The following is a 13,997-nucleotide window of genomic DNA, read 5'->3' as shown; positions in this document are numbered from 1 at the left end:
CTTGAGGACGCACGGGAAAGATGCCATTTCACACAGAGAAACATGGAGAAAGTTATAGTCCATCCCATATATAGAAATAAGTTTGGTAAGGCTAGGACTGAACCAAGTCTTTCAGCAAGCCCTCCAAGGGCAGGGATGGAGTCCTATTCACACATATGGCACCTTTAGTAATTAGTGTAGAACCTGGCTCATAGGAGACACTCAGTAACTATATGCAACATTATTTAAGGAATATGCAAATAATGCTTTTTAGGACCAGAATTTCCAATCTTGTGACCGGAATGCTATTGAGACAATGAATTACACTTGCCAGGAAAATGATGTTGTTTAGCAGTACACGCGTCTGAAATAAAGCTGCTTTTTCCACGAATATTTGCAGTGAGGTCTTACTGTATTTATGGATACCCTCAGAAATCTTGAAGCAAAGGCACAGGGAAAGGACACTGAAAGAAGGGAGATGGTGAGTGGGGAAAGGAATAGGGGAATTTGTGGAATGGAAAAGAAGAAATGGGTCATGGTTCTAAGAGAAACAGAAAAATGCTATCCCCTGTTACCCAGGATCTACAAATCATGCTAGCATGTTTAATGATAGACTAAAAGAGATTAAGACAATATAAAAAAACAGTAACAAGTCCAGCACTTCCTAATTTGGACATTACTAATAATAAATCCAGATCTAGGGATGCCTGGGTGGCTCAGTGGGTTAAAGCCTCTGCCTTCGGTTCAGGTCATGATCCCAGGGTCCTGGGATCGAGCCCCGCATTGGGCTCTCTGCTCGGCGGGGAGCCTGCTTCCCTTCCTCTCTCTCTCTGCCTACTTGTGATCTCTGTCTGTCAAATAAATAAATAAAATCTTAAAAAAAAATACAGATCTATTCTAATTCAACTTTGTTTAACAGGGTTGGGAGACAACTGCATAATAACAAGCATTAGAAATATGGATGTAAAGTAGTTATTTGTGAGCTTATACTGCTTCAGTTACTGACTTTTTAGACCAAAAACAATACACTCAGTGTTCACCCAGAATCTACACAGTCAACTGGAGAGGAAATAATTTCCCATTTTTACCACGAACTGTCCCCAAGCTGGGACCAAAGCAACAACCAGTTCTTAATGTCCTTCCTCTTCGATGCTCTTCTACATTAGCTTGGCCCCATCTGACTGAAATAATTCTCTTCATGACTTTATCTTTTGCTCAAATGGCAGAATAATGAATAGAATAAAATGCTGCATTTCATTTCACCCTTTATTATTCAATAATAAAACCTTGTTACAGGGGGTTTTTTTTTGCCTATAAAATTAACTGCCCATAACTGATGAAAAATCAGAAATTAGAGTTCCTAATATAATTCATGCTGTGAATTAGGCTAAAATATTTATGTAGTCTAGAGTAACAGGGAAAAACCAGAATGAAAAAACTTTAAAATAAGTATTCTACTTTGGTCAAACTCTAAAGAAAAATGTTGTCCTTATGTGTGAAGGGCTTTGAAAAAGAAAGACATTTCAGAGACAACAAACATTTTAAAAATTACATCGGCATATGTTTAGAATACGCACTGCTTTTCGTTTGAGAATGCAGTCCAACCTCCAACGATTTCCTTCAACCACCGGGCGTTTCAGGAAGATTTCTGGACTCAACCTGAAACCACAAAAGCAAGAGTTTAAGAAACTAAAACAAAAAATAAAGTTCCGATTGTGTCGTAGGAAACAAAGGCAATTTTAGCCCAAATGCCATCACCCACCTCCAGTGTGGCGGGTCATTCAAAGTTCTGCTATGAGTTCACATATAACTTCACCTGGGAACAAGAGCCATGAGCCATAAAAAAGGGGGAAAAAAAAAGCCTTCTGGCTTTCTCTCATGTACAGATACATAACACATGTGGATACTGTTGACGGCCTGGCCAACAGCCATTCTCCAGCTTCTTTCTTCGGTTAGAACCTCAACCTAACTCCTACTCTACCCTGTGAATATTCTACAAGACTTGCTTCCCCAGACTCCTGTGGGCCCAGAGCACGATGTGACCCAATCCTGGACAATAAGACATACTAGAAATATGGATGACACTCAGTAACTTTATGCAACATTATTTAAGGAATGTGCAAATAATGCTTTTCAGGACCAGAATTTCCAATCTTGTGACCGGAATGCTATCGAGACAATGAATTACACTTGCCAGGAAAATGGGATTAATGGGCAAGTATTTCCTCTTTGATTTCTGACACACACACACACACACCAGGGAAAGTAGCAGTAGAACAGATGTTGCATGCGGATCTGATTTTTACATCATATCCAATATGGACAGCCATATTGAAATTCCAAGGGGAAGACCAGAACTCTGAAATCACTAGACCATTTCACCAAATTCAGGACTGCCTAACTTTGGCTTTCTTACTAAATGAGACAAATAAATTTTCACTCTTGAAGCCACACTTGGTTGAGCATTCTGTTCATCCAAACCAAGAGTATTCTAACTGACAAACATAAACCCTGACTTCCTATACCAGCAAGTGGTGTCCACAGGACCCCAGAGCTTTCTGAGCCGGGAAGAAGGCAGGTTTGCTGATAGAAATATTTGCAATCTAAGAATGAATCCCTGGGCTCTTCTCTTTAGTGCCATAGGCAGCTAAGAGTACAGTACAGTCTTTTTTTCCCCTTTGGGGTTGAGCTCTAAAGTCAGTATCTGAGTTAAACCTGTATGTGATATAACTCCTCTATAACGAGGAAAAACAAACCAACAAAATGAAAAACAAAGAAAACTGTATGGCATCTGAGTGGCTGAGTTGTCTAAGCGGCCGACTTGATTTCAGCTCAGGTCATGATCTCAGGGTTGTGAGATCCAGCCCTGCCTCTCAGTGCTCAGCGGGGAGTCTTCTTGTTGTCTCTCTATCTCTCTCTCTTCCCCTGCTTCCTGTGCGCTCTCTCTCTTTAAAATAAATAAATCTTAAAAAAAAAAAAAAAAAAGGAAGAAAGAAAGACAAGAAAACCTTATCTGCTGAAATGCCAGACTTAGAAGAGCAAGAGTAGACTGTATGAGGATTAAAACCTGTAGAATTCTGGACTGGATACTGCCTTGCTAGGGAGTCCTCCAAGCACGTCAGACCAGCAGGGTTTCAAAGAGCTAAAGAAATTTTCAAAATCTTTTCATGCTCTATTTCATTCCATTAAAGAAAAATAAAACCACAAAGATAAAGGACCTAAAGGGAACACATACTGGAGAACATAAATAAGGATATAGGCAAATAGTGAGGTGTATGCAGTATAAATACTTACATATTTAGAGTACGAAAGTGACACAAAGGTAATCTATGTCCAAACAAAGAAACAAAAATGCAGCAACTGATAACCAAGGATCAAAAATGAATTAAAAAGACGTCTGTTTTAGGTAGAAAAAATGCATTACTGTACAACACAACATGCGTTCGCTGAAGGTGAGAGATATCCGATAATATATACATACTTGCAATTTTTTAAAGATTTATTTGAGAGAGAGAGAGTGCTGTAGAAGGGGGCGGGGCAACAGGAGAGGGAAAGAATCCTCTAGCAGACCCCCCACTGTGTGCAGAGCCCCACATGGGGCTTGATTTCAACCGTGAGATCATGACCTGAGCCGAAATCAAAAGTCGGGCCCTCAAATGACTGAGTCACCCAGGTGCCCCTTATAACTTTCTGATGTACACATTAATTGTAAAATCAGAAATCTTCCATTTGGGGGGCAATTTTAATGCTATACTGGGCAATTAATTCTTTATCATTCTTTATTTAATCTATGAGCACTGTGTACACTGTGTGAGGAATGTTCTATTAGATACTTTGGAGTATCTTAAGATAACTCTCAAGGAACCCTCAGTTTTAAGGATAATGCATAAAAAGGTAAAAGACCAAAATTCATGCTTTAAACCAAGTATAAACAATGGTCTCACTGGCAAAAAGAAAGTAGCTATTAGAGTTATGACTCACAAGCATCGTATCAGGATCTTCACTTAGCAACTATTAGATAAGCGAAGTTCCAAAGAACATGTGTATAATAACCACATGTCATTGACTCTAGGACACTAATAATTGTGAGATGCATCCTTACCATTTGTACCACTGAGAAAGAAAAAAGTATGACAAGTATAGATGTGAGATGAACATGAGTGTAAGATGCATCCTGATTTCAGAGATGTGAACATGTACTTCTACGCCAATGTTCCTTTTAGAAGATTTTATAGGGGGGGTGCCCAGATGGCTCAATTGGTTAAGTGTCTGCCTTCGGCTCAGGTCATGATCCCAGGTTCCTGGGATCGAGCTCCACATTGGGCTCTCTGCTCCGCGGGAAGCCTACTTCTCCTTCACCCACTCCCCTTGCTTGTGTTGCCTCTCTCACTGTGTCTCTCTCTCTCTGTCAAATAAATAAATAAATAAAATCTTAAAAAAAGAAAAAAGTAGATTTTATAGCTTCTATCAGAAAGACCATGTTTAAAACCAGGGATCAGAGCATCCACCTTAAGAATAAGAAAAGAGGGACACCTGGGTGGCTCAGTTGGTTGAGCGGCTGCCTTCAGCTCATGTCATGATCCCAGCGTCCTGGGATCGAGTCCCACATAGGGCTCCTTGCTCAGCAGGGAGCCTGTTTCTCCCTCTGCCTCTGCCTTCCATTCTGTCTGCCTGTGCTTGCTCTCTCTCCCTCTCTCTCTCTGATAAATAAATAAAATCTTAAAAAAAAAAAAAAAAGAATAAGAAAAGAGAGGGGCATCTGGCTGGCTCATTTGGAAGAGCATGTGATTCTTGATCTCAGGGTCACAAGTTCCAGCCCCACACAGGGTGGAGCAATTACTAAAAAAAATTAAAAATTAAATAAAAAAAAAAGGAAACAAATTAAACCTGAAGAAGGAAGAGAATAATAGACAAGCGTAGAACTCAATGGAGTCTAAAACAGAAAAATATGGAAAACTCAATGAAACTGGGACAGCTGGGTGGCTCAGTCCATTAAGTGTCTGCCTTCAGCTCAGGTCATGATTCCAGGGTCCTGGGATCCAGCCCCAAGATAGGCTCCCTGCTCAGCAGGTATCTGCTTCTCCCCCTCCCTCTGACTCTACTCTTGTGCTCTCTCTCTCTCACTCACTCACTCTCTCAAACAAATAAAATCTTAAAAAAAAAAAAAAACAGTGAAACTAAAAGCTAGTTTTTTGAAAAGATTAATAAGACTGAGGACAAACATCTAGCTAGATTAAAAAAAGAAAAAAGGGACGTTCACAATTTTAGATTCTTCATGTAAATGGAATCATGTAGTATTTGTTCCTCTCTGTCTTGCTTATTTCACTTAGTATAATGTGCTACAGGTTCATCCACGTTATTGCAAAAGGCAGGTTTTCTTCTTTCTTAAGGCTGAACAATATTCCAGTGAATATAAATATGACACTTTCTTTATCTATTGTCCCTCGAAGGACGTTTAAGTTGCTTCCATGTCTTGGCTATGTTGAATAATGCTGCAATAAACACAACAAAGCATTTATTTCTTCAAGATCTTGATTCAGTTCCTTTGATTCTATGTCCAGAAGTGGGATTGCTGGGTCATATGGCAATTTTATTTTTCATGTTTTGAGAACCTCCCTCCTATTCTCCACTGTGGCTGCACCAATGTATATTCCCACAACAAGGGTTGCATCTACACTCTGCAATTAAGTATTTATCATCCTTTATTCAACCTACAAGCATGGTGTACCCTGTATGCAGAGCAGTCTATTAGGTATTTTGGAGGATCTTAAAATAGCTCTCAAGAGGTCCTCAATTTTAAGAATAATGCATTAAAAAGATAAAAGACCAATATTCGTAAGTGGTGGTTACCAAGGCCTGGGAAGAGGAGGAAATAAGGTCTTGGTCAAAGGGTACAGAGTTCCATTAGGTTAAGATAAATAAGCCCTAGAGATCCACTAGAGAGCACAGTGCCCATACTTAACAATGCTATATGGCAAACTTAAATATTTGCTAAAGGGCAGATCTTAAGTGTTCTTATTACAAAAACTAAAAACAAATAAAGAAGATGGGAGGAAACTTTTGGAGGTGATGGATAGGTTTATGGCACTGATTATGGTGACAGTTTTACAGGTGGATGCTTATCTCCAAACTCATAAAGTTGTATATGTTAAATATGTACAGCTCTTTTGTCTGGCAAGCAAACATCAATAAAGTATATGGTTTTAAAAAAGGTGGCTAAACACCTGGACATTGAAAATATATCATATATTCGCAGATGGAGAAATATGCAATTTTTATATATGCTATTATATGTCAGGTTTTTATAATAAGTGTATGCATATATACAAGGATTGGAAGATTAAAAAATAAAAATTTTGTTGACTTAGTTAAAGAAAAAGGAAAAGCATAAGTTATTGATATTAAAAAATGAATGAAAGACAAAAAAATCACTACAGGGCCCGCAGATATTAAAATGATATTAAATAGATAACAAGGAAATATTAGAAATAATCTTATAAGAATATTATAGTTTCGATAAAATGGACAATATCCTTGAAAGAAATGAGCTACCAAGACGACAGTAAAAGAAACTGAAACTTTAGTCCTATGTCTATTAAAAATTGAATTCAGAATTTGAAAAACACCACAACTTATAAGAAGGATAACAGATGATGACAGAGTGAGGTTATCCTAAGAATGCAAGGTTGTTTTAAAAGTTGAAAAATCAATCAATACAATTCACCACATTAACAGAAAAACAACAACACGAACAAAAAAAAAACGATCAATTCAATGGATGCAGAAAAAGTTTTGACAAAATTCAATACCATTCATAACAAAAACTCTCAAATCATAGGTATAGGCAGAAAGGAATTTCCTCAACATAATGAAAGGCACCTATAAGAAATCTAACTAAAGGGGCGCCTGGGTGGCTCAGTGGATTAGGCCTCTGCCTTCTGCTCAGGTCATGATCCCAGGATCCCAGCACATCAGGCTCTCTGATCAACGAGGAGCCTGCTTCCCCCTCTGTCTCTGCCTGCTTCTCTGCCTACTTGTGATCTCTCTGTGTGTCAAATAAATAAGTAAAATCTTAAAAAAAAAAAAAAAGTAACCTAACTAAAGTGTAATACAACAAACTGAATGCTGAAAACACGAGATTTCTCCCAACACTGAGAACAGGGCATAAACATCCATTCTCATCATTGCTGTTCAGCACTTTACTGATGGTCCCAGCCAAAACAATAAGACAATAACATAAAATAGAAGGTATACAGATTAGGAAGGGAAAAGCAAAACTGTCATTATTCACATATCACACGATCATCTATGGAGAAAACTCGAAGTCATCTACAATGAAGCTACTAGTACTAATAAGTGAACTAAGCAAAGTTGCAGTATATAAGCTCAAATTAAAAAATCAGTTGTATTTCTATACAGCAGCAGTGAAAAATCAGAACATAAAGTTTTTAAAAATACCATTTATAGTAACATTAAAAAAATATCATGTGATAAATAACAAAACGTAGGCAAGACCTATACAGTAGCACTCCCTTATCTGTGGGGCATGCATTCCAAGACCCTTAGTGGATGCCTGAAACTACAGATAGTACCAAACCTTGTATGACTATCTTACATATACTCTGTTTTCCCCCATACACACATCCCAATGATAAAGTTTAATTTACAAATTAGGGACAGTAGGAGATAAACAATACTAATAAAATAGAGCAACTATAATAATAATTGTAATAAAACTGTAATAAAAAATAAAATAAAATTATAAATAAAACTGTAATTTATTTTAGGTGAATGCGGTCTCTCTCTCCCAAAATATCTTATTATACCGTAGTCACCCTTCTTCTTGTGATAATGGGAGATGATAAAATGCCTACAGGATAAGATAAAGTGAGATGAATGATGTAGGCATTGTGATGTAGCTTTAGGCAGACTACTACTCACCCTCTGACAACGGGTCAGAAGGAGGATTGTCTGCTTCCAGACTGCAGTTGACCTCGGCTAACTGACACTGCAGAAAGCAAAACCATACATGAAGTGGGACTATTGTGTATGTAAAGTATAAAACATTGTTGAAAAAAATCAAGTAAGATCTAAATAAATGGAGAGATATATGGTGTTCATGAATTCAGGAAGAACACATGTACCATCTAACCAATGGGGACTTTATCATTTTTCCCCCATCTGAATCATCAGCCTGAAGGGAGAACCTAGCAACAGGCACTGGCACAGGTAGAGAGAACTCAGGTAGAACTCCTCTGCTTCAGGCTTGAGAAGAAAGAATGGTATCTTCTGGCAGTGATGGGGTGGCAGCAAGGAGCTCACAGGCACCAGAAACACTGAGTGATTGGAACTTTGATCTCCCAACTAGAAGAGCTGTGGTTCCTAGAGGACACTGTAAATATTTATTGCTTGGCTCTGGACACAAACATCATTGCAGAAAGCACATACCAGAGTGGGGAAAATAAAGCGCCACATTTCTAGTTAGAGGACTGAAAAAAACAAAACAAAACAAAACAAAAAAACTACACGAAACCCAAAAGTAGTGGAGAGATCATGGAGAAAGCAGAGCTCAGGAAAGCAACCCTATGAAGTTGTTTATGAACTTCTAGCTCACTCCCATGCTGCCCTTGCATGGATTTGATCCTAAACATTGTATCAAAGTTTGAGAACTGATCTAAGGATTAGATTACTGCCAAGGGATGAAAAAACATTCACCATGCAAATGGAAGTGAAAACAAACAAACAAACAAAATAAGCCAGAGTAGCAGTCCTTATATCAGACAAAATAGACTTTAAAATAAAGACTACAGTAAGGAACAAAGAAGGGCAATACATAACAATAAAGGGATCACCAGTTTGAATCAGTAATCAAAAAACTACTAAGAAATGAACATCCAGGACTAGAAGGATTCACAAGTAAACTTTACCAAACATTAAAAAAAGACGTAATATCTATTCTCTTCAAACTATTCCCAAAAATAGAAGAGGAAGGAAGGCTTTCAAATATATTCTATGAGGCCAGGATTACCCTGATACCAAACCAGACAAAAGACACCACTAAAAAAGAGAACTGGAAGCCAACATCCCTAAAGAAGAGAGATGCAAAAATCCTCAACAAAATATTAATAAACCAAATCTAACAATACATTACAAAAAATCATTTGCCATAATGACTTATTCCAAGGATGCAAGGATGGATCAATATTTGCAATCAATTATCATTATACACCACATTAACAAGAGAAGAGATAAAAACCATATGGTCATTTCAATAGATGCAGGAAAGCATTTGACAAGATTCAATATTAATTCTTGATAAAAACTGTCAACAAAGTAAGTTTAGATGGAACACACCTCAACATAATAAAGGCCATCTATGAAAAACCCACAACTAACATCAAACTCAATGGCAAAAAACTGAGAGCTTTTCCTCTAAGATCAGGAACAACATAAATATGTCTCCTCTCACTACTTTTATTAAACATAGACTGGAACTCCTAGCCACAGCAATCAGACAAGAAAACAAAATAGAAGGCAAAAAAAATCCGTAAAGAAGATGTAAAATATTCACTACTTGCTGATGACAAGATACTATAAATAGAAAACCCTACAGACTCCATTAAAAAACTACTAGAACTGATAAAATGAATTCCATCAAGTCACAGCATACAAAATCAATGTACAGAAATCTGGTGCATTTCTATACACTAATAACAAAGCAGTAGAAAGAGAAATTAAGAAAACAATTCCATTTACAACTGCACCAAAAATAATAAAACACCGAGGAATAAATTTAATCAAAGAGGTGAAAGAGGGGCACCTGGGTGGCTCAGTGGGTTAAGCCGCTGCCTTCGGCTCAGGTCATGATCTCAGGGTCCTGGGATCCCGCATCGGGCTCTCTGTTCAGCAGGGGGCCTGCTTCCTCCTCTCTCTCTCTCCCTCTGCCTGCCTCTCTGCCTACTTGTGATCTCTCTCTGTCAAATAAATAAATAGAATCTTAAAAAAAAAAAAAAAGAGGTGAAAGATTTGTACTCTGAAAACTATTAAACATCAGTAAGAGAAATTCCAAAATGACACAAAGAAATGGAAATACATACCATACTCATGGATTGGAAGATCAAATATTGTTAAAAAGTCTACACTACCCTAAGATTTAATGTAACGTGTCAAAATATCATCAGCATTTTTCACAGAGCTAGAACAACCAATCCTAAAATTTGTATGGAACCACAAAAGACCCCAAATAGCTAAAGCAACACTGAAAAGGGAAAACAAAACTAGAAATATCACAATTCCCAACCTCAAGTTATAAAGCTGTAGTAATCAAAACAGTACGGTACTGGCACAAAAACAGACACATAGATCAAGAGAAGACGACCCAGAAATAAACCCAGAATTTTATGGTCAATTAATATCTGACAAAGCAGAAAAGAATATGCAATGGGAAAAAGATAGTCTCTTTAACAAATGGTGTTGGGAAAAGTGGGCAACTACATGCTAAAGAATGAAACTGGACCACTTTCTTACACCAAAAACACAAAAACAAAAACAAAAACAAAAACAAAAAAACCCAACAACCTCAAAATGGATTAAAGACCTAAATGTGAGACCCAAAACCATAAAAATCATAGAAGAGAACACAGGTAGTAAATTCTTTAACATTGGCTCTAGCAACATTTTTCTAGATAGGTCTCCTGAGGCAAGGGAAATAAAAACAAAAAAAAAAACTATTGTGACTACCTCAAAATAAAAAGTTTCTGCAACTGGTCTTAATCCACACCAGCAGGTGGAGCTGCAGTTACAGTTAACAGCAGCTCCCCACCGAGGCTCTGCAGGAAGGCAGGTGTTTGTATTTCATACTGATGCACCTAATCCAGAGCTCCTTACAGGTACAGACACAGCAGGTATAACAGTTGTGCTAATTACATGTACCTATTAGACTGAGAACTTCCAGTTGGCTATTACGTAAATAATGAATAAACCAAGACAGAATGAAGGGAAAATCTGTCAGTAAAACCAGACTAAAGAGTATTTTGGGCCAAAGGAAGATTTTGGTACCTAATCCTTGAGTCACAAGATTTCACATTATTTGGGAAGATAAAACAGAAAAACTGGAAGATGTAGAGAGAAGTAATCCAAATCTACAATCACTTCTTTCAACAGATGCATTACCTTCAGCATCAAAGGGATGGTCCATGTCAGAAAATTCACTAAAGGGCATTTTAGTATCCCATTCGATCTCCATGTGACGACCTGCCTTCCTTTTTGTACAAATTAAGCTATTAAAATACACACAGCTGTTTCCCTGAAATTCCATAAGAACACAGTCAAGACACAATAAAGAATTTCTTTAAGAAAAAAATCCTATTGAAAGTTTATTAAAAAAAAACAGTATTTGGGTAAATTGTGAAATGTAAATACAACTATTTTTAAGTAAGAAACAATCAAAACAAAACAAAAACCCTAAAAGGCAACCTACTGAATGGGAGAAGATATTTACATATGACATATCTGATGATAAGCGTTTATTTAAAGTATATAAAGAACTGATATAACTCGATACCCATAAAGCTAATAATCCGATTTAAAAATGGGCAGAAGACATGAACAGACATTTCTCCAAAGAAGACATGCAAATGACCAACAGACACATGAAAAGATGTTCATCATCATTCAACATCAGGGAAATGCAAATCAAAACTATAATGAGATATTACCTCACACTGGTCAAAATGGCTAAAATAAAAAGCCCAAGAGATAACAAGTGTTAGCAAGGATTTGGAGAAACAGAAATCCTCAAGCACTGTTGGTGGGAATGCAAACTGGTATAGACACGGTGGAAAACAGAATGGACATTTCTCAAAAACTTAAAAATATAACTATCCTACAATCTAGTAATCACAGTACTGGGTATTTCCCAAAGAATACAAAAATATTAACTCAAACAGATCCATGCACTCCCATGTTTATAACAGCATAATTTACAACAGACAAATTATGGAAGCATTCCAAGTGTCCATTGATAAATGGGTAAAGGAGTGGTGTGTGTTTGTGTGTATATTATTCAGCTGTAAAAAAGAATGAAATCTTGCCATTGGCAACAACATGGATGGAGCTACAGAGTATAATCCTAAGTGAAATAAGTCAGTCAGAGAAAGCCAACTATCATAATTTGAATTATCACTCATAATTTGAATTTAAAAAACGAAACAGACCAACAAGGGGAAAAAAGGAGAGAAACCAAGAAACAGACTGTTTTTTTTTTTTTAAGGAAAGGGAACTTTTTTTTCTTTCTTTCTTTTTTTTTTTTTTAAAGAGAGATGGGGGAGAAGCAGAGGGAGAGGAAGAGAAAAAGAATCTCAAGCAGGCTCCATGCCCAGTGCAGAGCCTGATTCAGGGATCTACCTCATAACCCTGAGATCATGACCTGAGCTGAAATCAAGAGTCAGACACTCCAATGACTAAGCTCCCCAGGTGCCTCCCAAGAAACAGTCTCCTAACTAAAACAGAGAAAAAACTAACTGATGGTCCCCAGGAGGGGAATGGGTAAACGGGTGTCAGGGATTCAAGAGCAGAGTAATGCAGAGATTAAAGCTATTTTCACCTGAAACTAATAAAACACTGTTAACTACAGTGGAATTAAAATTAATAATTTTTTAAAAAATGAAAAATCTTTTTAAAAATTATTTAGTTTTACTGCTCCTGTCTATTTCTGACACAGTTAACACACTGGCTGGGCACAGAGGCTGTGGCGGAGGACCCCACCTGCACCCCCAGCCCTGACGGGCGGGATAAAGAGGCAACTGTGGCAAGCATCAGCACGCTTGCTGCCCACCTGCTGGCTGCCCACTGGTAATCAGAGCTGCCCAAGCAAGAGGAGATTTGAGCTGAGCCACTGGATCTGCCCTAAGAGCCATTAGCAATTTGACAATGGAGCTTGTAGCCACATGTCGGTGTCGGACCTCATTTTTGGACATATTCCCGTGAATGCTGGAGAGTTGATTCAGAGGGGACTTGAAATAGTACCAAGCACAGAGAAGGCATAAAACGAGTGTTCCTCTGGTCAATCCACGTAAATCATGTAAACCAGTGAAGAATGCTCTCCCTCGTCTTTGTATAGAAACTACCTGTTAGGACACCTTCAACATCCAACTGGAATTTACTCTTCACTTTAGTTTTCAGACAGTCTGGGCTGTTGAATGGGTCATTATCTCTTCTATACCTTGACGGCCTACCTCAGGATTTACCTCTTCAGAACATTTCTCCAAGCCAAATCTACCCAAATCTGATTACTAATTTATCTGGTACCTCAAAACAGGTCAGTCTGTACTTAAAGAATTTCAGATCTAAGAGGAACTGCAGGGGTGCCTGGGTGGCTCAGTCAGTTAAGCGTCTGCCTTCGGCTCAGGTCATAATCCCACGATCCGGGGATCGAACCCCATATTGGGCTTTGCACTCAGTGGGGGAGGCAGCTTGTCTCTTTGCCCGTCTCCCCATTCATGTACACACACACACAAACACACACACACTCTCTCTCTCACTCTGTCAAATAAATAAATAAAATCTTTAAAAAATAAATTTATTAAAGGAACTTCAGACCCCATGTCCTGCGGCTGGCCCTCTCTGAAAGGCAGCTCCGGGATCCAGGGATTCTAGAGCAGACACACCTGGGTCCCAGCCAGCACTGGCTCCTGTCAGCTGCCTGACTGGGGGCAGTTTCCTCATCCACCTCCTGAGCCTCACTCTTCACAACTATAACACAGCCTCTGGCCCTTGTAAGAATTTAACAAATCATAGCTGTTACCATCAATGTTACTTTGTGCTGTAGAAACCACTTGCCCTAGGGCTGTAAGAGTTAGGTCCCTAAGGTGTTCCGAGCAAAGGCCCTCACCATTTCTCTCCTGGACTACAACAATAGCTTGCCAAGTGGGCTCTACAACCAGGGATTAATTCCTCTTCTACACTATTACCAGAATGTTCCCTTTTAAAAAACAAATCTGATTGAAATCCCCATGCTT

At 38.2% G+C, this 13,997-nt stretch overlaps 1 protein-coding gene across 7 annotated transcripts in view; it reads right to left on the bottom strand.

Moving 5' to 3' along the window:
• Nucleotides 1-13,997, bottom strand: part of PLD1 (phospholipase D1) — a 198,148-nt gene that overhangs the window by 74,350 nt on the left and 109,801 nt on the right. For all 7 annotated transcript variants that reach the window (XR_004285288.1, XM_032341350.1, XM_032341336.1 and 4 more), the window contains one exon: nt 1,557-1,638. Coding sequence is in view for 6 of the 7 variants with exons in the window: in XM_032341350.1 (XP_032197241.1) it covers nt 1,557-1,638 (82 nt within the window). In the remaining variant the exon portion in view is untranslated. The remainder of the gene's footprint in view (nt 1-1,556; nt 1,639-13,997) is intronic.

Source organism: Mustela erminea, chromosome 1 (genome assembly GCF_009829155.1).
Source record: "Mustela erminea isolate mMusErm1 chromosome 1, mMusErm1.Pri, whole genome shotgun sequence".
In the NCBI taxonomy this organism is placed as follows: domain Eukaryota; kingdom Metazoa; phylum Chordata; class Mammalia; order Carnivora; family Mustelidae; genus Mustela; species Mustela erminea.
Note: the sequence above shows the minus strand (reverse complement) of the source record. Positions and strands in the feature narration are given on the sequence as shown.